The sequence below is a fragment of the Schistocerca americana genome, chromosome 2 (genome assembly GCF_021461395.2).
Source record: "Schistocerca americana isolate TAMUIC-IGC-003095 chromosome 2, iqSchAmer2.1, whole genome shotgun sequence".
In the NCBI taxonomy this organism is placed as follows: domain Eukaryota; kingdom Metazoa; phylum Arthropoda; class Insecta; order Orthoptera; family Acrididae; genus Schistocerca; species Schistocerca americana.
In genome coordinates, this window is record NC_060120.1 from 474,446,811 (window position 1) to 474,471,205 (window position 24,395).

The following is a 24,395-nucleotide window of genomic DNA, read 5'->3' on the forward strand; positions in this document are numbered from 1 at the left end:
TATGTGCAGAGGTAGTAGGCAAATATACTTTTACTACTATGGTGTGTTTTGGCTTTGCTCCTCTTTCTACTATGATAATGAATTCACAGGAATTTTGAAGAAATACTATGAACAACCCTATTTTTTATTTATTTTTATTTTTTTATTTACATGTTGAGGTCCGCAGGACCAAATTGAGGAGCTAATCTCAAAGGTCATGGAATGTGTCAGTACATGAAATTACAACATAAAAGTAATAACAGACAAAAATAAAATGTTCATGAACCTGAAAAAAGTCAAGCCATACGTTTAAGTAAACTCAATCAACAATACAACAAGAATCAGCTTAATTTTTCAAGGAACTCCTCAACAGAATATGAGTGACCCATGAGGAAACTCTTCAGTTTCAATTTGAAAGCACATGGATTACTGCTAAGACTTTTAATTTGAATGGTAGCTTATTGAAAATGGATGCAGCAGTATACTGCGCAACTTTCTGCACAAGAGTTAAGGAAGTCCAATCCAGATGCAGGATTGATTTCTGCCAAGTATTAACTGAGTGAAAGCTGCTTATTCTTGGGGATAAGCTAATGTTGTTAACAAGAAATGACAGTAAGGGATATGCATATTGAGAGACCAATGTCAAAATACCCAGACTCGTGAACAGGAGTCGACAAGAGGTTCATGAATTTACACCACTTATTGCCTGAACCGCCCATTTCTGAACCAAAAATATCCTTTTAGAATGGGAAGAGTTACTCCAAAATATAATGCCATACGACATAAGCGAATGAAAATCAGTAAAGTACGAGGCGTGTTTTTTAAGTAAGTACCGTTTTGAAATTTAAAAAAAGACGTGCTAAGATATCTCAAAAATTTTATTTTTACATGAAAGCCTGTACCTTAATCTACTCACTGACGCCATTACAGTCTCATTCTTCCTTGTTTACGTTGTGTACTGAGTGTTTAAAATGCCTCCGATAATCATGAGTCCCGCCGACTGTGAAGTACAGACTGTTATAAGATATCTTAGTGCTAAAGGCCTAAAAGCGATCAATATCCATCGTGAGATCTGTGTGGTTTATGGAGAAAACATTAAGAGTGATGGAATGGTAAGAAAGTGGGTGAGAGCATTTAAAGATGGCCGCACAAATGTGCGTGATGAACAACGGAGTGGGCGTCCTTCGGTCGTTAATGAAAGTTTGGTGCAGGAAGTGGACAATAAGGTGAGAGAAAACAAACGCTTTACGATTTCCTCCTTGCAGGATGACTTTCCTAATGTTTCTTGTAGTGTTTCGTATGCCATTGTGACCGAGCTTTTGAATTACTGAAAATTGTGTGCACACTGGGTACCAAAAATGTTGACGGATGTGTACAAAACCAAACGTTTAGACAGTGCATTGACTTTCCTTGAGCGGTACCACGATGACGGTGATGATTTCTTAAGCCAAATTGTTACGGACGATGAAACATGGGTGGCCTATGTCACACCAGAATCAAAGCAACAGTCCATGGAAGTTGAGCAAGGGCATCGTTTTGCTGCAAGACGATGCCCGTCCACATGTGGCGAATCAGACCGAAAGTCTCATCACATCTTTTCGATGGGAAACTCTAGATCATCCCCCAGTCACTACCATCTGTTCCTGCACTTGAAGAAACACCTGGGTAGTCAGCATGTTCAAGACTATGACGAAGTCAAAACATTGGTGATGCAGTGGTTAACAAGTGAGGCGGCAGACTTCTATGAGGAGGGTATTCAAAAACTGGTACAACATCATGACAAGTGCCTCAATATTGACAGAAATTATGTAGAAAAGTAGATTAAGGTACAGGCTTTCATGTAAAAATAACATTATTGAGATATCTTAGCATGTCTTGTTTTACTTTCAAAACGGTACTTACTTAAAAAACATGCCTTGTAGACTAGTTTTCGTGTCGAACGATCACCCAATTCAGATACTGTTTGAATAGTAAAAATGGCAGCATTAAATCTTTGAACAAGATCCTGAATGCGCACTTTCCATGACAGTTTACTATCTATCTGAACACCTAGAAATTTGAACTGTTTAGTTTCACTAATCATATGCCCATCCTGTGAAATTAAAATGTCAGGTTTTGTTGAATTGTGTTAGAAACTGTAAAAACTGAGTCTCACTGTGATTTAGTGTTAGTTTATTTTCTACAAGCCATGAACTTAGGTCATGAACTGCACTATTTGAAACAGAGCCAATGTTGCATGCAACATTCTTTACTACCAAACTAGTGTCATCAGCAAATAGAAATATTTTAGAGTTACTCGTAATACTAGAGGGCACATCATTTATATAATAAGGAACAGGAGTGGCCCCAACACTGATCCCTGGGGCACCCTCCACTTGACTGTACCCCACATCACAGTCACTCTCAACACTGTGAATAATGACCTTTTGCTGTCTGTTGCTAGAGTAAGAGGTGAACCAATCGTGAGCAACTCCCCATATTCCGTAATGGTCCAACTTCTGGAGCAATATTTTGTGATCAACACAATCAGATGCCTTAGTTAAATCAAAAATATGCCTAGTGCCGAAACCTTTTGTTTAACCCATCCAGTACCTCACAGAGAAAGGAGAATACAGCCTTCTCAGTTGTTAAACGACTTCTACAGCCGAACTTCATTTGATAGCAAACTTTAATCGTTCAGGAAACTGACCATTCCTAAGGAAAAATTACAAATATGGCTAATTACAGGGCTAACATGTGCAGCACAGTACTCTAATATTCTTCATCCACTTTCTCCAATGTCACCCTTATTTGACTATGTCAGTAAACCTTTACACACCTGACTAGAAATTCTGTTCATCCTGTCACCGCACTTCACTAGTTCCCACTATAACTTCAATCTATCTGTATCTCTCTTCAAATTCTCTCGCCTACCTACCCAACTAAGAGATCTACCATTTCATGCTCAGACCAGTACAGATATTTGTTGATGCTTATGATAACGTCCTCCTGAAAGCTGCAGCCTTAGTATCTGAATGGGGAATGTTCTCCCTCTAGAATATTTTACCCAGGAGAATTCCACCATCATTACACTGAAGCTGCAGCAGAGCTGCATTTTCTCTGGAAAATAAAGGCTGCACCTACTTTCAGCCATTCACAGTACCAGCATTGCAAAACCATGTTGCCTAATGTCGCAAGGTCAGAAGAGTCCATCATCCAGACTGTTGCCCCTGCATTTACTTGAAAGGCTGCTGCCCCTCCCTCAGAATCATATATTAATGTGGTTCTCTCTGCCGATACCTTCCTGACGTGGTTGGACATATGGTGTTGACTACCTGTACTGTTGAGACACACAAATATAAGAAGGTGCCTGATTCATGGAGGGGCAAAAAATTACCACAGCAACAGCCCCATCTAAGAGCAATAAACATGAAAAAATAAAAGCAAACTAAGTTGTGCCTGCTGAATAATATTGTACAACAAATTAATCAGGCCAAGATGGGGAGTATGGAAACATCAACCTACATTATTTAAAAGAGCAGAGACAGCATGCCACTTAACTAAGACAAGCATCATCATCAATTATTACTGCGATACACAAATTAGCATTGTGATTGCACTACATACTTTCATAATGTTATCAACTTCGTGCAAAATCTTATGTGCATTCATCATGATGGGATACTGACTCAATTTTTCAGACATATAAACTGGTATATACATTCAGAGTCTAATGCTTAGTTTGCTTTTTTAATAAGTACTGCCCAGAGATGATGAAATTGCTACAGGAGAGGAAACTCAAATGTTTATTATGACCACTGCAATATTAATGCAGTTGGGTCTTTCCACACCAAATCATCCAGAAATTTTGGGTAGTGGAAGTTTACCTAGATATATTCACATTTCCAAAATGTAAATGTTGCATGTCAATTACTTTTTCACTTATGATAAAAAGAAGTTGTATAGCTTCAGGAATTCAAGCTTTCATAGACAAGCTCCTTTATAATTTAAAAATGCAATATTAATTAAAGAGCAAAGTTTATATTTTTATAGTCGTGCTTCTTGTAGTGAATATCCATCATCTACATTGCAGAAAAAATTGTAAATAATTTCTTTTAAACAAAATCCATACATGAACATTATAATTTTTTTAAAGGTATTGCCCCCTCATAGATACCTTAGAAATATTTACAATATTGTTATAAATATTTCATTATGTTACACAAAAGTAATCAGTTTGTAGAAATAATAGGAAGTGTGAAAAAAAAACATTATTGTAGAAGAAATATTGAAGTTGCTAATTCATGGCTACCACGTCACCGCTAAATTGCTGAAGTTGGCTATACTGGATTTCACCTAGGAACAAATCATATCTGAGAACACTGTTTTATTGTCATTACATGTATTGAATCATCCAGTTCCTTTGTTTCGAGTCGTGTGCACTGAGCATGCAGTTCTGAGTTGTACTGTCAATTATTGGTTAAAAATTCAACTGTCACGGTTTTTAACTATTCATTACAAAACAAAAGTAACTCTCCTAATGTTACAATAATAATGTGAAATGCTTCTGTAATGAGACAATGGAATAGATTGATTTTTTATTATTTAATTACTTTTGAATTATTTATGACAAATATTGGTTTTATGACTGAAGCAGTATGCAAAGTACAAATAGGCAATGTGCAGTGTTTTCTTGGACAGTATGTGCAAGATATATGTGATAATGCCCCGACTTCTGTGAATGAACTGACCAGTGAAGAACAAGAACTTTTATTATGGCGAAGCAACAGTCATTCCTTCCATGATTTACGTTTCATGTGTGTGTGTGTGTGTGTGTGTGTGTGTGTGTGTGTTAAACACAAATACAGGTACCTGCACAGATTCTCTCTACATAAGAAAATTTGCTGTGATCCCTTCAAGTGCCGTAAAGGATCTGTTTCATCTGGATTACGTGAAATTAGTTTAGAAAAGGCAAAAACCTTCAAAATGAGAGGCTTTAGTGTTATTCCTGGGGATAAAATGTGACCAACCTGTATCAAACTTATTAATGAAAAACAAGCAAGTGATGATCACCACCAGACTATATAAATGACAGTAACGTGAAGGTGCAGATTCCTGAAAAATCCGTGCTCAATACTAGTTTAACTACCTTAGGAGGATCTCCTGCAAATCTACATTCAGTTTCTCGGCATAGTCGGTATGCAGCAGCTGGGGCTCTGAAAACTAAGATTTCACATACATGTCAAGTTGAGCTGGCTGCTGATGCAAGCACTATCCCTGACAATGATTTAACAGAACTGGAAGAAAAGGCAGAACATAATGACCTCATGGACAAAATCAAACAGAAAATTAAATATGCAAATAATCATGAAAAAATTCTGTTACTTGCTCTTGTGCTGCTAACTTGGTCTCGACAGAAAGTCAGTTCCAATAATCAGGTTTCTGAATATTTGGTATGACAAGCAAGAGCTCTTTTAATGGAAAAGGGTGTTTTATTGATGGCTGAGCAGAAAAGGGAAAGACATTGCCACATGATACAGTGCAAAAAGTAAAGAGTTTTTATTTGGATGATGAAAACACAAGAATAACACCTGGGAAAGAAACAAAGTGAGCACCAGCAAAAATACCTATGAACGAAAGCATCTTAAGTAATTCAACCGAACTGTATTCTCTCTATAAAGAAAGTATCCTGAAGAGAAAGTAGGATTCTCAAAATTTGCTTCTCTTCGACCACGTGTGTGTGTGTGTGTGTGTGTGTGTGTGTGTGTGTGTGTGTGTGTGTGTGTGTAGATCTAATTAAAATAACAACATGTGATATAAATAACTGAGCCTGTATGCTTCATCTTTGTGAAAAATTCCCCACCAGTTCGTTGCTTCAAACCCACTTAGAAAATGAAATACAAGACTATGAACCTGATGAGATGGTTCAGTACAGTCAATGGGAATCAACTGATAGAACGACTCTAAGTGTTCAAATCACTTCTCTATCAGAATTCTGTGACACTTATTAAGAAAATTGAAAAACTCACTCCACACACTTTCTCAGTCACAATCTGATTATCTGAAAATGAAGGAGGAAATGCTTGATGAAGGATCAGTTTTAATTTTAATGGATTTAAGTGAAAAATCTCAATTTTGTTGTTCAAGATGAAGTACAGGGGTACCATTGGAACAATGGCAGCTGCACTTTTCACACTGTCGATATATATTACAAAAAGCATAAACAGTGGCATGCAAAAATTATTTGTATTGTTTGTGATGATGTAGAACATACGGTTGCCTTGGTGTACCAGGCTCGGAAGACTGTACTGAATTTTTTAAAGTGTGAATTTCCAGACATTCATCTTGCGTATGTTGAATATTTCACTGATAGTTGTGCTGCACAATATAAAACTTTTAAGAATTTCAGAAATATCTGCTACAATGAACATGACTTCAACAAAGTGCAGCTGGTCCTTTTTTGCTACCAGCCGTGGCAAATCTCCCTGTGATGGTACTGGTGGCACTGTTAAGACTTGTCACAAAAACAAGTTTACGAAGAGTTTATAGAGATCAAATACTTACAGCTTCACAGGTATTTGAATTTTGTCGTGAGAACCTGCAAGGCATTTCAGTTCTCTTTCTTTCAAAAGATGAAATGGTACAAGTCAGACATTATCTTTCTCAACAATTCCTGGAACATGATCTATGCATCACATTGTACAAAAATCACCAACCATGATTGAAGCAAAAAGGCTGAGCTGTGACACGGATTTTAGTATCGTACAGGATTTCTCAGATGCACTTCCACCACTAATGCCAGAACATAGTGTGCAGCCCAACTGCTATTTTGCATGTGCATATGACTGTTCTTGGTATTTGAGAATTGTTGAGAAGGTGAATTAAGAAGAAGGAGATGTTACAGTAAGGTTCATGCATTCTCAAGGACTATCCCCGTTCTACTGGCCTAATAATCATGTTTGTGATGTTTCTTTCTCTCATATCCTGTGTGAAGTTCATATCTCGTCACGTGTTGTTCCGAATCAACTTTAATGCAGATTGTGGCACCAGCATTTTGTGCAGTGTTGATAATATTAGGTTTTAACAAAATGCTTAAATATTATAAACAAAATGCTATGTATTTTTACATTGAGTTAATTTGGTTATGGCAGAGGTAAGAAAGTGTTCATATCTCATGTAATGTACAAGTTGCCCTCTAGTGCCATTCGTTTCTCAAAACAGCTTTTGTGTGTGATGAAACCTGATTATTTGTAGATCACTTTCTAACTTTTTCAGTTTTTTCCAGGGGGGGGGGGGGGGGGGGGCAATTGTCCAAAATATTTTTTCTAATTTAACAATAAAATTATAAAACATTAATTTACAAAAATTTAATTGGACAATTGTAACATGTTTTCAGAAATGACATGCCTGAAAGGATATTCAGGGGAAAAAACTGTCAGCATATCATTTTTTGTTTAAAAGCTGCAGCCAATTTTCAAATTCTTAGTTTTGCATCACACTTCCAGCAATTGCTACCAACAGAACGTAAATAAATCAATAAAAATTGCCAAAAGTTCATGATAGATAAAAAACAAAGCAGCACACAAAATCTCAGTTCACAACTAGATAATGAGTGTCATGGCCTAGGTGTCTTGACATGGAATGACCCAGTTAGAACACGTCTTGGAAACCTGATGACAAGTAGTCATTAATCTAAACCAGTCATGCCAATAATGCACTGAAATAAGACAGGTGAAAACACACACAAGATCTGGAAATGCATTATCTTTTGGAGCCAGTGGCTCATCCTCCTGGCACGAGGGTTAAGGGAAGGAAAGAGGAAAGAAAAAGGCCTGGCGAGTTTTACGAAATGGAAGAATCATGGAAAAGATGCTCAGAATGGCTGCCTAGCAGCAGATACTACAATTCTGTAAGAAAATTTACATAACTACGAATTATATTTACCACACTGTGTACTGTAAAAGAAACGAAATCTTTGCCTCATTTTGTGTGTTGCTCCATCCACGAATTTCCATTATTGTTAAACATGTGTTACCAGAAGATGATGTCACACCAACCAATTTGAATTTCTACATATGTTGGATTCAATCCCGCTTTAGCCTCAATTGTTTAATGTAACTACAAAAAAATCCATATCAGATTCAAAATATAACAGCATGGAGAAGTTAACATGGCAGACCTTCTCAAGATGCATGGCAGCATTGGAATGTACTGGCATTACTGTGCAATTAGGAGCTAGTCATATATTCCATCCACAGATATGTAAAGTTAAACATGTGATTAGAAATGTTTGCCGATAACACAAGCTGCCTTACTACCTGGACTGTGCATGCCATCCACAAAGTTTCCCGCACTAGGTTAAGCATTTATGCTGTGTGCCAATGTATAGTTTGTATTGTCAAGTTTTATGCGTGAATTAAATTTTGGTAATACAGGCTGCTACCGTACAAGTATACAAATACAGAATTGTTCCACATACTTGAAGATATTATGTAGTGTTTCTTGCATTCTTTTTTAAAAACATCTCTACATCTTGTACATTCTGGATCATATAACACAATCTAGAACTAGTATGTTACTTTATGAGTATTTCTATTAGGCTGCCCAGTAACCTTTTCATAAATAATAGTACTGAGAATGCAACATGCATATAGCGTGTGTTTGGCAAATTTCTTCTCTTCCTGCTTCATATAGTATAGTAGCTCTTACTGTGAAAACTAAGTTCATGCAGTGCAGAAGCATAAAGTAGCAGGAGGAAGTATTTACCCGCAGTAGATACATAGGATAACCCCACAGAAGAACTGATCCCATGAAAAGTAGCAAAGGGCCTTTAGAATTCCCTGCTCCTCCAAAAAGAAGAGCCCTGCAATAAATGGGAACAAACGTGACTTCCAAATAGGAGGAGGATATGTATTAGTAAATTTTAGATCATGCACCATATTGATACAAGATAAAGCCAGTCTGTTTATACCCTATCCACTGCAGAGCTCCTGTGCAAATAAATGCTGTTTTATATACCTGCTTACAACTGCATCTTTTCAATTTCATGATATTTTATAAGTTGATTCAAAGTCTACTTTACAAATTACATCCAAAACCAGTTTTCTCCATGTTACTTGTAATTCATAACACGATTTAACAGATTTTGAAAGAATGGTTGAATTTTTCAACAGGGAATTTTACTTGTATGACAAAAATTGTCCAGTCTAGAAAGTGCACCCCCTTTGTGTTAGAGAAAGGCATGAAAATCATATTCATCAAACTTTACACCAAATTTTGTGAAGCACACCCCGCTATATAATCGACTTTGCCCTTATTCCCACTTCATCATGTGGATGAATTTGGATTCTTCCTCCGAACAAGACTACTTTAATAATTCAGTGTTACAGTGATCCTTAGTTCTCATCAGCCATGGGGTGTCCTGCTCAGGTCCCTGACCTGGCAGGAGTAGGTCGTGGTGGTGGTGGTGGTGGTTTGGAGGATTTTTTCTGTGATTAGGCTGCAAGGTTTCTTCTGTAATAGCATGAAGGTTTTGGCAAAGACATGTGAGTAATGTAATGAATCATGCTGGTAATATGATCCACCCATTCCTAGGGGCTTTCTTCATATTTCAATACATTCATCAGACTTTATGATGCCCACTTCTCCTCGCTGGACACCTATAAGGAGCGTTTCCTTTGAGGAACTGTTCTGCCTCACTTTAAAGTTCAGAAGATACTGATGTATTGATAGTATCATGTTTCAATTCAAACCCTCAGTCATCTAGTACTGACACCCACATTATTTACAATGATACCTATGTTAGTGAGAAATGGTTGGAAAAAGTGTGTGACAAGGTATCTGAGAGCTTTACTTTTAGAGCTGTATGTGGTTTCAGGTAATGGAAACACACCATTACTCAATATTACTTTAATAAATACAGTACCCAGCCACTTAATTTATTTTGATATAGGTCAATACAAATGTCGTGCTTTTGCCTGTCGTCACCTGGAGTAATACATATTTAATCTCCAGTTGGTACTTTAAAAAACATCGACTGCAATTTGAATTCTGATGCTGGCCTTCTCCTATTCCACTTGTTGCTCCAATTTTTCACACATATAATCCTCACAGGAGAATGTTTCATACTACATGCAAAGAAAAAGTGTTTGTGGCCCTAATACAAATGTGAAATCTTGAGCGACAACAAACAGAATAGAAAGTCAGCTGCTGCATCCAAACTGCAGTCAATGTTTTTAACAATGTACTAACTGGAGATTAAACATCTATAACGCCAATTAAAGATCGGTGAAAGCTCAAAACACTTACTACCATCAATAAAAATATATAAAAAAGTGGATGGATGACATATTCCTAAATGATATAATCCATACCCATGGAGCTCAACAATGAATGAAATCGATAAATTAGTATTACCCCATAAATGCACTGTACCAGCAACTTTATTTTATTTGTGTAGTTTGACTGGAAATGTCTAATACTGTTATGGATAATAAAGATACCAACACTGTTGTCTGCTCTCTTCCCACTGAGGCTTGCTTTCCTATACACTGAGGTGACAAAACTTGTGGGATAGCTCCTAAAATTGTGTTGGGCCTCCTTTTGTCAGATGAAATGCAGCAACTCGATGTGGCACGGACTCAACAACTCATTGGAAGCCCCCTGCTGAAATGTTGACCTTTGCTGCATCTATAGCCATCCACAATTGCGAAAGTGTTACCAATACAGGATTTTGTATGTGAACTGATCTCTTGATTATGTCCCATAAATTTTCGACAGATTCATGCTGCGCGATCTGGGTGGCCTAATCATTCATCTGAATTGTCCAGAATGTTCTTCAAATCAATCCTGAACCAGTGTGATTTGGTGACATTATGCATTGTCATCCATAAAAATTCTATCCATGAATGGCTGCAAATGACCTCCAGATTGCCAAATGTAACCATTTCCAATCAACTACCAGTTCAGTTGGATCAAAGGATCCATCCCGCACCATGATGGAGCCACCACCAGCGTGCACAGTAACTTGTTGACACAACCTGGGTCCATGCCTTCATGGGGTCAGCGTCACACTCAAACCCTACCATCAGCTCTTACTCGCTGAAATCTGGAATCATCAGATAAGGCCATGGCTTTCCAGTCATCTAGGACCATTATGGTCGTGAGCCAAGGAGAGGCACTGTAGGCAATGTCATGCTGTTATAGCAAAGGCACTCATGTTGGTTGTCTGCTGCCACAAACCATTAACACCAAATTCGCCACACTGCCCTAATGAATACATTCATCTTAAGTCACACATTGATTTCTGCAGCTATTTCATGCAGTGTTGCACATCTGTTGGCACTGACAACTCTACGCAAATGCCGCTTCTCTCTGTCGTTAAGTGAAGGGTGTCGGCAACTGAATTATCTGTGGTGAGAGGTAATGTCATATCCTCAGCACACTTTTGACACTGGGGATCTTGGAATATTGAACTCCCTAATGATTTCTGAAATGGAATGTCCCATGCGTATACCTCCAACTACCATTCTGCTTCAAAGTCTGTTAACTCCTGCCATGCAGCCATAATCGCGTCAGAAACCTTTAAACACGAATCTGTACATGATGGCAGCCACTCAAGGAATATTTTAGGAAATTGGTTTAAAAAATTTTATTTCAAAGTCCCCAGTCGGAGCTCTACAAACTTTCTCCCAGAGCAACTTCAGCTGTGCCTATGTGACACAAGGCAGTTCTGTCCAGTTAAAGTAAAGCTGCTGACAAGATATGACTTAAGCCCTCTGCTGAAACTGCTAACAAATTCACACCATGGATTTTAGCCAATAGTGTGTGTTTGATACAGGTCACTCTTCAGTGCAGAACACAGTTTCTTCTCTCTCTTGTGATCCAGAAGTCGAGCAAAACAAACGTCTTTCGTGGGAGGCAGAGCCTCCAGCTCCACATTGCATGATTGGCCACCAACAGCAATTAACATGAACTGCCTCGCTTCCGTTGCCCTATCTCAATTAGTTGTGGGTGTGGGATACAGGTCATCCTTCAGTGCAGAACACAGTTGCTTCTCTCTCTTGTAATCCAGAAGTCGAGCGGACCAAACGTATTTCGTGGGAGGCAAAGCCTCCGGCTATGCATTGCATGATTGGCCAGCAACATCAATTAATATGAACCACCCTCCCTTCTGTTGCCCTATTTCAGTTACTTGTTGGACCTCCTAGACTGGCCTAAACCTGGTAACTTGAGACCCTAGGTGCACCCCTTGTATACCGTACACTGAAATATATTCTCTTTATTTTACCTGATTTTCTGTTGTCTCATTTAACAGGGCCATGGATGCCCACTTACAAGTCCTGACTGCTCAGCTTCTGGTACACTGTTGTCATAAGCCATATGTAACAACCTTTCCTCCTTCCCTGCCCATGTACATTGGTGTCAGAAGTGGGATTTGTTTCTACCGTTTGGTCCATCAGCTGACCCTTTAGTTTCATTTCATGTTCAATGTTGTGTGGTTGGTCAGAACTTGCTGCTGTTATTTCACTATGAGCTGAGCCTGAGTGTTGCCAGAATGTCAGCTACTATGCTGCGCCAGACGCCACGTCCGCACATAACAGCGCTCAGGGCAAAGTCTACTGCCTGCCTGTCGCAGCGCACCACACCAACATGTGCATGCTGAGTACAGTGAGCCATGCCTCACAGCGCATGTGCTTACTTGCATGCACTCCAGTCCCATTTAACGGTCGCATCTAGCCCAGCTTTTTGGTCGCTGCCCACTACCTCTAAGTCGGGTGCCGAGGCATGTAAGGAACATGCGTGATACGTCTGTGCCGCTGCCGTGGCTCACCGAGCACACAGGCAAGCTATTTGCGGTCGGAGTGGCTTCCCTGCCACTGCTGCCGCCCACTTGCCTCAGCCGCCGCCCTACCGTCAGCACCACATTCTGCAGGTTGCAACACGGTGGTCAGTAAATTATAGTCCACAGTTAAATTTTGCACCTTATGCAGTTACTGCCTGTTTTTTTGGAGGTGTCTGTACCTAGGACGATTTCAACTTTAAATTTTTTTAAGTTGAATTACTATGACGTATGTTAAATGTGTATTTGTTGCTAGATAAGCACTTCACATGTTTGTTGGTTGGATAGTTAAGGTTCTTTAACGTATATTTTTGACAGTTTTCGATTGATTTCCAGTGATGTGCAGTGTGAAGCATCATTTCTGCACCCTATGAAGAAAGTAGGTTCCTACTCCTTGCTTCACAGACTTGAGTGCTTTAAGAGCTCTGTAGCCCCCTGTCTCTCCATACCGTGTCTGCAAGGTTTCTAAAATTGTTGGTGCACTAAATCTTTTAGCTTGAACTTGATGAAAGTTTTTTTTTATTTTTTTATTGCAAAACCTGGCAGAGACGTGAAGTCAGCATCTAGATCTTGTAATAAAAGCAACAAGTGAGGCATCCTGACGATCCTGGTATTGTCCATAGTTTAATATTGGTAATAGGTGACTTGAAGCCTCAAGTGCATACACAGTTGTAATAACATGATTAGCACTTGTGTTGCTGAAACTGATAGTACGCTGTTTGACAAGTCTGATTACAGAACGAAAGAAATGAACTTTTTCTGCCTTCTTGTTTTCTTCTTACTCATTTCTCTACATTCTCTTTCCCAACCTTTTATTCTTTTTCTGTCCATGCTTTCTGTTTTTTGTGGGAATTGCTTAACTGGTTAACTGAATGCAAGGATCTATGATGTATTAAGTGATATATCATAATAAGTTGTAATGATGAAAGAGAATCTGCTGTACCCTGTAAGTTGTTAAGTGAGGATATGATGACTTTTGGCTGTTATCCCCCAGAGGGCAGCAAAGTTATGTTGATATCAAGATAGGTTGATTTATTGAGGTTGTTCGCGCAATTGAAGATAATTTTGTTCAGGAAACAGTTCTTGTGTCAGTTGTTTTAAATGATATTATTTCTGCTGCACAGATAATGTTTTGTTGTGGAAGCTGAAGAGGATACAATGAATGCTAATTATGTTGCTAAATGTATGAGAGAAGATGATTCAGTGGTGGCGAATGGTCTTTTTTATGGTGTCACCCCAAGGTCAGAGCAAAACCCTTAACTGTGATTCGTTTTACCAGGTAGTGAGTTCCCAGTTGAGACAATGTTTTTGTAATCATTTAAATTGCAGGCTATGCTAGCTGTGAATGCTTACCGTAAGCAGAGACCACATGGTGCAAACACGTGGACTGGCACAGCTGTCGCCTTGCGATAAGCCAGTTAGCCCTCTTCTTCTTCCTGTCTGCCATAATTAAGCCTAACTTTCATTCGATTTTTAAGTCATTTATTGCATAGGTTTTGTGTGACAGCTTACTGAAAGTATTATAGAGAGTATAAATATTAAGTGCCTATTGGTATTATGTGGAAAGTTTAGATATTTAATATTCTGCTGTGTCATTTAATGGCAGCCCTAGATGCTCACTTACAAATCCTGACCGCTTGACCTGTACACTGTCGTCATAAGCCATATGCAACAACCTCCTTCCCCCTTCCGTACCCATGTACAAATCACCTGAGTACAAATGAGAGCTCCGCCAATGCACAACCCTTTTATATCTTGTGTACACAGTACTACCACCATCTGTAAATGTGTATATCACTATCCCATTACTTTTGTCCCTTCTGTGTAAAGGCTACAATTGACTATAACTAGGACATCACGAGAATCAAATGTGCGTGATTATGATACAAACAAGCGTTTTCCTTGAGTTAAGTCAGTTCCTCAGCATGCATCTAAATTCGGTTATTTCCCAGCAACTGTCAGTGATATCTCACAAAAATAATTATACCCTTCTTTTCCCTTGCTTTTCTACCAAGGTGATAAGTATGTCAATCCAAGAATTAACCAAAGGGCTGTTCTCCTTTGATAGCCTATACAGTCTCACAGTGGAAGCCTATCATATGTGACTCTCCAGCACTGTCAAAACTTCACAGAGTGAAAATAAAAGGGACACTTATTTTGGCTTAGGTGCCAAGCAGATTTCAAGAAAATGACTGTCAAAGTTTCGATGTCACTTCATCAGTCCATTTGTGCGTTGTAAGACCGAGTGAGACAGTAGCACAATATCTAAGAGCACAGCGTCCAGTTATGTGATTAAAATGCATGCCTTGAGCCACTTGCATTAAAATACATTTCTTGATCCAATTTCAGGCTCCAGCTTTTGAGGAAATGCTTCGATATGTGAGGTTTTCTGTGAAATTGCCAGATCATGAGGGATTCAGCAACATTAATGATGTTGCTTTTCTTTATGATAATCACACTAAAAACTCTGATTGTGGCATATATGCCTTGCATTTTGCTCATGGTCAACAGTTATGCTTTGAACATTTTACAACAAGATATCACCCTGTGGAATGCACTGGTTCTCTGGAAGTATAAAAGTAAAACTCACTGAAAAGTTCAAATACTGGAATTGATATGTCTTATTTCCCATTACTGTTAATACATAAGGTTAAGTAAAATTTGTAAGGATAAAATAATCCATAAGATTTGAAATGCTTATTTATTTTGTCACTAATTCTATTACATATCTGTCTCAAAAAAATATTGAGGTCACATACATCCGTGACAACAAAAGAAAAAAAAAGACGCAAGATTGTATTTGAAAATGGGGGAAAAATTCAAAACTGTGCTCTTAGCCACTGTCCTACTGACTTGCCCGGTTTGACCGCAGCATGATGAAGTGGCATTGAAACTTTGACCATTTTCTTCGAAACTACTGTCAACTCCTATGCCAGAATAGGTGCCTACCGTATTTACTCGAATCTAACCCGCACTTTTTTTCTGGTTTTTGTAATCCAAAAAACCGCCTGCGGCTTAGAATCGAGTGTAAAGCAAGCGGAAGTTCTGAAAAATGTTGGTAGGTGCCGCCACAACTAACTATATGTAGCGCTACACAGGCATGCTTTGTAGGCACAAAGACAAATACTGGAGCCAAAACCTCTGCGTCAGTAAATAAATTTTTAAAAAAAGGTGGAAGACGAGCTGTTTTTTCTCCACCCCGAGTTTCGACCACTGCATTTTCATACATTATCTAAAGAAGTAAATACAAATTCCGTATTGTTCATCTTCGAATGTAGCAGAATTTCAATGTGCTACGAAAATCCGACTGGCAAGACTGTTTGGGATGTTTGTCAATATGGCCAACTCTATGTTCTGAATTTTTTCCTACCTGTGAGAAGAGTTGGTTGCTAATAGTAACCTGATGAAATGTGAAATACCTGCAGTATTCTCTTCACCATAAGAATAATACGAATATAAACATTTTGCCATGTATTCTTTCGTGTTTGCTGCTATCTCATTTAAATCCTGTCTGCCTAATAAACTACGAAACTAGAGTGGGACAACAGCAAAAGCGGAAGAATATACGTATCGTGTCATGTTTATATTTGTATTATTCTTATGCCTAATAGTGATACAGTCAGAAATGAAGCACGGCAACTGACTAGATTTTTAAATCTAAGATGACTAATTTCTGTGCAGAATTTGATGTACTAAAGAAGCGGCCGCAAAGATTTCCAAACGGAGAAAAATTTTCGCCTAACTTTCGTTCAGAACATGTTCTATCAAACGCAGTCTATTATTTGGTTCTTGTTGATCATTATCAAAGAAAGCAGCAGTGCAAGTAAAAACAAATAGCAGTCTCTTGCCATTTTTTCGCTAATGAGACGAATCCTCTCTTTTTTTTAAATTGTAAGCGGCGGTAGCGCGTACAAAAGCAAGCCATGCCGCAAGCGGCGACAGGCCGTAAACACGCATTATCAGAATGCGACAAACAATGCATGACACAGTACTACAGTAATGCATTTTCAGCTTAGAGTGACGTAAACACCTATAACAAAGAAAACGGCACTTATCAGATCAAAGCAAAATAAGCAATCGATTCAAACCAGACGAAGCACGTGAAAAATGAAGGGTACCCGTATAAATACGGGCGGAGCGTCTGATACATAGCAGTGGCTACCTGGTAAAGCTTAACTGCTAAGCTTACGACTCGAACCAAACTACTGTAGCCATATCGTCATTCATTCGACCTAAATTTTGTCTCATATTACAATGGACCAACTTTGTTTCGATTTGGAGGTTCGGCCCAAAACTTTTCTCTCCCCTTGAATTTCGAGTCTCCAATTTCAGGTGCGGCTTAGATTCGCGAATTTTTTTTTCCCTTTATTTCGAGTCTCATTTTTCAGGTGCGGCTTAGATTCGAGTAAATACGGTATATTTTAACCTTCCTTTCATCCTGCGAAGTTTCAACTGTGAAGGAAAGCAACCTAAGGAGGGCTCCCCTTGTCAGTACGGTGGTCATCATCTGACAAGTCAAAGTATTTCTATTCAGATGGAAACAACATTGAAACTTAATCATGATACACACCGGTTTACCTTTTATTTGCCTGCCTGCTGGGAATGTGTACTCATCTCAATAAGCCCATAGTCATTGCCCGTAAATTTATATTTACTCAGTAGTACTGTTTTGCAGTTGGAGGTACAACTAATGGTTTTTTGCAATCATTTCTTATCTTCAAAATAGGCTGCCACATCGCTGAGGTGAATGTAAGAGTATATTGTGAGTTGTTACCTTCAGTCCTAAACTATTTACATTTTGTCAGAACTATCTATTTTGTAAAATAAAGTTGGGAACTCAAATAACAAATATAAGGTTAAAAATATTTACAACAAAAAAGAATGGAAGCCTTATTAAAGACAATCAATTGAAAAATTATGTAACTACTGGTGCAGGTAACGTAGACAGACACATTAGAAGCAAGATAGATGACACCCACCTGGAGATACGGTCTGTGAATGGCAAACGGGTAGCTGGCAGTCACAAGCACACTAAAGTCAGAATGAGACAGGTGTGAAATAGCAGGAAAAAGTAATTTTCACTTTGAAAAGGCTTTCTCTCACAATCAGTTTTACACTGTGAATGTTTCTGATTTAAGAGTTACCATCAATAAGAACACCAATTGTTCCCATTGCGAGCACCTCTCTTAGCCTCTCCAGTTGAGTTACTGCATAATGGATTCAAGAGTGTATAGTTTTGTATAGATGTTTGTTTGATTTAACAATAAAAGTAATAATTTTTGATAATATCATGTAATTGGATAAACAAAAAAATCTACTCACCAAGCGACAGCATGAGAACACACAAAGAAAACATTTTATTTATGCAAGCTTTCGGAGCCAGTGGCTCTTTCTTCTAGCAGAAGGGTTGAAGGGGAAGGAAGAGGGGTGGAGGAAAAAAATGGACAAGTTTAGGAAAAGCGGTAGTGTTTGTAAAAGTCGCCAAGAAACCCAGGTCAGGGGATACTTACCGGACATGAGGAGAAGGAAACACTCATCCCCTCCAATAAGTCTCACCTGAGCTGGGTGACTTTTCCGAACTCTACCCCTTTTTTAACCTCTCCGATTCCTTTCCCTTCAAGCCCTCTTCCTTCCCTTTCAACCCTTCTGCTGGATGAAGGAGCCACTGGCTCCAAAGGCTTGCATTAGTAAAAAACCATTTTTTATGGTGTCTCTCCTCCTGCCGCCACTTGGCTATTGTTTATATAGTCTTTTCTCAAAGTATTCATATGCAGTGTAGGCATGTATGGTTGTGAAACATGGAAGATAAATAGTTTAGACAAGAAGAGAATAGAAGCTTTCAAAATGTGGTGCTACAGAAGAGTTGAAAATTAGATGGGTATATCATGTAACTAATGAGGAGGTACTGAATAGAATTGAGGAGAAGAAGAGTTTGTGGCACAACTTGTCTAGAAGAAGGGGACATGTTCTGAGACATAAAGGAATCACCAATTTAGTACTGGAGGGCAGTGTGGAGGGTAAAAATCGTAGAGGGAGATCAAGAGATGAATACACTAAGCAGATTCAGAAGGATGTAGGGTGTAGTAGTTACCTGGAAATGAAGAAGCTTGCACAGGATAGAGTAGCATGGACAGTTGCATCAAACCAGTTACTGGATTGAAGATAACAACAACATAAATGGACAGATAAAAAAATCTACTCACTCAATGAATAATTGATTGTTTTTAGATGATATTGTTTGTTTGATTTGTTATTTAGTTTCCTAGTATTTTACTTTTGCCCCTTTTCTTTTTGAAACCAGTGATGACTGACTTGGGCAATTTGTCTAGTCTTTGTAACATTCTCCACTTTCTGATCAAACCACACGTAAATGAAGATGAACACATGAGTATTTGATTCATGTACATCTCCCTCAGATACCTTTAAACAAAAGTGCAGTAAGAGTAAGAGTTAACCAAATCACACTTAATTAGCCTTTATCCCATCAGTACAAACACTTCTTACATCTGCAGCGGTGTTGATGTATGTGCCTGTTACTAAATAGGGCAGTGCAGTACCTCATAGCTGCAACAATTGAAGTATCTTGCAGCTATCATCTATCAATCACCAATTATTTAAATAATTAGTAGGCATCTGGTTAATTAGCTTTACTGGAACAGAACTTTGTATTTGTTGGCATACATAAAGTGTAAAGTGACCTCACTAGGCCATGTCCATAGGAGAGCAGTAATCGGGTGCTATAATTTGGTTAAAATAAGTCTAAATTGGAATGATATTTATTAATATAACCGTTTTGACTTTAAGTTAAAGTCATCTTCAAATGTGAGCACCTTATGGCTGGTGCTAACAGCTCCTCTGCTATTCTGGGGTAGCAAGATCATAACTTTTTTTTTTATTGTAACATTTGTACTTTTACAAGACTTTGAAATAACTGTCAGCTCATGACCTTTATTAGGCAGATACTGAAGACAGTTATTTTAAGTAATCTTATCAATTTTCTCATGATGGTTCTATCCTCAGTTACACAACTCTATGATATTCAAAAGGAATAAAAATAACATTCCTGCAGCTGATAACTCATTTATTGTGATTGGCTTTAGTGCATAGCTTCACAATTACATTGTTCCCAGAAGCATTTTTACATTTAGGGAGTAGCTTCCTCGTAAAGTTTTTGCTGGCTAAAGCAGAAGTGTATTTTCTACTGCTTTTTTTCCTTGATTTAAGAGGTCATCCAAGTTACTCTACCTGCAACATGAATGTATAATGCTGGCTCTTTTACAAGACCCCTTTAATAATAACAAATAAAATATTTACCACTGAACATTATTTTTTGTTGTTGTTGTTATTTTAAAACTAATTTTGGACTGTTTAGTCAGCTAAAGTTGGATGTGAATAATATCTAAGAACAAACACAAACTGGTAGGGTTACTTTTATTCAAATGTTTTGAGTTCCAAGGAAATCCAACAAAAGGTCAGGTATACAGAAACTTAATGACACAGTACTATCAGTCTGAGACAAGCCAAATACTACTGATATGCAGCATATTTGTGAGAGTACAATATCTGACCATACAAGACACTTTGATGGGTGGATCGGCTGTACTTTTCTTGCTTGGATAATGCTTAACTTCTTAATAGGGCATTACGGTTGGTGGTTGTCTACAGTTGTGTATCAGGTATGCAGGTACGAGCAAACACACAGGTGGCAGCTTTTGTGAAATACTGAGTTTAGAGATGGTATAAAATACTTTACTGCAGGGGATAAATTTCTTTTTGCAGGGTACAGTTTCCCACCCTGCGTGAGGGAGTTTTGTCTCTCAGGAAAAAGAAACAGCCTCTCTTGGATACGAGTGAGACATGTGAATCCACAGTATTGTGTATGCCAGTACTATTTTATGTAACATGGACGTAAGAGACTTCAAGAATATTAATATGAGAGAAAATTTAAAACAAAGAACCATCAACAAGAACTTAATGAGTTTGGCTAGAAGTCTCATCCACTGAACCTAGCACACAAAAAAAAAGGAAAATACCATTACGTCACAAATTTTGGTGTGTCAAATAACAACTAAGGCAGCAAAAAGAAGTGGATATTGGGGGATTATCCTTACTCTGACATTTAAGGTATCAGCATGTGTTGTGTTCTACTTTCCTGCATCATAAGCACCATCAAGAATAACTTTTGTCAATGAATGAAACCAAAATCTACTTTTCTCCTTCTTATGCGAACTTACAATAATGAATTTGGACCTATGTATGACAATACCACTTACTAACCTCTTTGACTGAAAATGTGTGATTGTGCAACATACCAACACCTCTGGAGATATAACACTGCTGTTATTATTCAGAAGGAAATTAATTGCTCCAGCTAAGACATCCACTGTGAAATGCAGAATTGTGCTCATATCTCTGGGACGCATCAAGGATGGAAAGTCATAAAAAAAATTCTCTCTAGCTGCAGTAAATTTTATTGCTTGTCTTTGAGCAACATATGATACAAATGGAGGATTCAAATAGAAGTCAACTACTTTATTACTGTGCAGAAATAATAATCAGGATGTTGCCTATTAATTGTCAGTTGGCAACAGCAAAATCTCCAACTCAGTATCTAGCTTAATGGGTGTAGGGAAAGGATTTAAAGTGTGTGCCTAAATGTTACAACATCTTAAGCACAAAATGTATACTGCTTACCATATCTCTGAAATTGGTGGCATCCAATTGGCCCTTCTTTTCTGTTCAGCTAACAGAATCTGAACAATATCATTATGTCTGTGGCTCTTTGCCAACTGGAGTGGTGTTTTTCCATTCTTGTCTTTTGGGTCTAGTTCAATTTTGCTCTGAAACAAATGAATATTGACCTGTTAGCTGGTTGCCAGCTGTCTGTTACATGAATTACAGGAATGCCTTATGTGAACAAGTAATCAGAATACATTAATTATTTAATTAATGAATCTTGCTGTGGCCATAGGAGTGTACATTTGGGTGCCTGTGTGGTTGTCCGTACTTCTGCTGGACAAAGAGCTAGTGCTCGAAAGCTAGTGTGAATGCTGCTTTCTCTTACATGTTTTTGTTGTCTGTACATCATTCCTTTCCCTTATTTTACGAATATATTAATTTGATATTAAAACTAAAAACAAGGTATATACAACTGCAAATTTCCTTCTGTGGAATATATTTGTTTCTTCTCAGATTGATGCCACAAATGAACCACAAAGCTTCACAAAATGACCAACATGCACTTCATTTGAATTACCCAATATGGGTAACAACAGATTTTATTACTTAGTTTTACAAACTGGAGAGGAAGGTCTTGTATCTAATACGTCACTTTGTACTGTGACCTATCTTGCACACATCATTCAAGATATTTTGCTGCATATACTGAGTTTGCTATTACCTCACTAACTAATGGCAAAATCTAAACTACAGAATGCTTAGTAATAGGAATTAAACTTTTTGTTAATGAGTACACGTAAAGTATTACTTTTATGTCTGTATACAAACTGTATATAAGCTATAAATTCTACAATATTTGTGTGATTAAGCAAAGCAAAGCAACAGGAATAATTGCATGCAAAACATTCTTGCAATGACATAGTTCTATTTCATTCTCCCTTCTGGTGCCATTTTGTGCTTGAGGCACTAGCTTTACAAAAATGACAAGGGACAAGGCTTGCTGTAACAGCTGTGAGTAAGTTTGGGTCTAGGTTCAGATTATTTGATGCACAGATATTGAAGTGTTTAAAATACAGTCTGTAATGTTATCCCCCCCCCACAAGGAATAATAGAGTGAACCATATGCCAATGTACTGAATTTTCACCAATGTAGTGAATTTGCCACAGAATGTTTAACACTTTGGAGACCAAGACCGAGTATAGCTAGGGCCCCAAATTTGTGCTAAACAACTCACCTTGTACTTTTTATTGGGAGGAGAATTATACCTGTCATCTTTATTTTAAAATTAGGAAGCTATCAAAGAACTAAAGTAAATATGAAAAATACATCGTGAAGCTTGGCCCTTTTTTAGTATGTATTACTCCTGAGGATACACCAATTACATATGTACCTGTACTACTTTTAAAAAATGGCATTAACAGCTTATTTCCTAGGCTCAATATTCTTCTAAGTGGCCAGTCTCCAAAATGTTAAGGAAACACTCTCTGCCAGTGGGGCCTATTAAGAGAGAGTTTAAACTAGGTGTGGCACGCATCTCAACAGAATTGGGATAGAACCCTTTTAGGATGAATGATGACACCGGGCTCCTGTCTCTTAAAAGGTCTCAACCTGTTATAGGGATTTCTTCCACATGTATACGGAAGATTGAAAGTACAATATTCATCCACAGTATAAAAAGATTTCTCTGTCAGGTAATCTTTGAGAACTTGTTTAAATTTTGGCAGTTCTGTGTGAACACATTTGATATGTAGTGGGAGAGCATTGAACAGCTTAATGCTGGAGTAGTAAACTCCTTTTTTTTTACCAGAGTGAGACGTTTCATTTCGACATGGACATTGTTTCTGTTTCTGGTGTTATAGCCATGGAATTTACGGTTGTCTCAGTAGGTACAATAATTTTTGCACACAAAGGTCAGCAAGTAAAAAATATACTGTGAGGCAGTTGTTAGTATACCTATCTTTCGAAACAAGTGCCTGCAAGAGTGTCTCTGATTGACCCCACACATTATTCTGATTGCTTTTTTTTTGGATGGTGAAAACTTTTTTTGCAAGTGGTTGGTTCCCCAGAATATTATAGCATATGACCTCAATGAGTGGAAGTAGCCAAAGTAGGCAACCTTGATGGCGTCAGCTTCAGCCACTGAAGAAATTACCCGTAATGCAAATGTTGCTGAGCTAAGTTTTTTTACATAGATGAAGAATGTGAACTGACCAATTACATTTGCTGTCTATATAAGCACCCAGGAATTTTTTATCTTCAACATTCAGTATTGGTTGATCTCTACATTTTATGTTAATTGCATCGAGATTACTTTGTGATGTATGGAACCTCATATAATGAGTTAATTGCAATGAGAGAGACACTATTTGAGGAAAACCAATTTAAAATGTCATTAAAAACAGTATTTGTAGTTTGTTCAAGATTGTGATCTATCAAATCATTAATTAGAATTGTGCTATAATCAGCGAACAGGGTAAATTTGCGGTTTGTCTCAGAACAAAGTGGAAAATCATTAATGAAGATGAGGAATAGCAGTGGGCCCAAAACGGAGCCTTGAGGCACACCGCACGTTATCATGCCCCACTCAGACGAGGCAGGTTCTCCAGAAGAGCCATTTAGCATTACAGTCTGCTTTCGATCCTTTAGATATGATTGTAGCCACAAGCCAACAGTACCACCTAAACTACAGTACTCCGCCTTTTTCAGAAGAATTTGGAGGTTTACACAGTCAAAGGCTTTCGTAAGATCACAAAAAATATCCACTGGAGACATTTTTTTGTTAGTGGTTTCCAAAACTTGGTTGCTGAAAGAGAATATTGCCTGTTCAGTACAAAGACCAGCACGAAAACCAAACTGATTTTTGCTTAAGATACTGTGGAAGTTGAGATGCTCTTCAATCCTAATGCATGAGTCTTT

At 38.0% G+C, this 24,395-nt stretch overlaps 1 protein-coding gene across 1 annotated transcript in view; it reads right to left on the minus strand.

The window, feature by feature from the left end:
- Nucleotides 1-24,395, minus strand: part of LOC124594843 (probable protein S-acyltransferase 23) — a 62,708-nt gene that overhangs the window by 26,861 nt on the left and 11,452 nt on the right. Inside the window, exons 5-6 of the mRNA XM_047133298.1 lie at nt 21,494-21,639; nt 8,725-8,821 (exon numbers count right to left, since the gene is read on the minus strand). Coding sequence (XP_046989254.1) covers nt 8,725-8,821; nt 21,494-21,639 — 243 coding nt within the window. The remainder of the gene's footprint in view (nt 1-8,724; nt 8,822-21,493; nt 21,640-24,395) is intronic.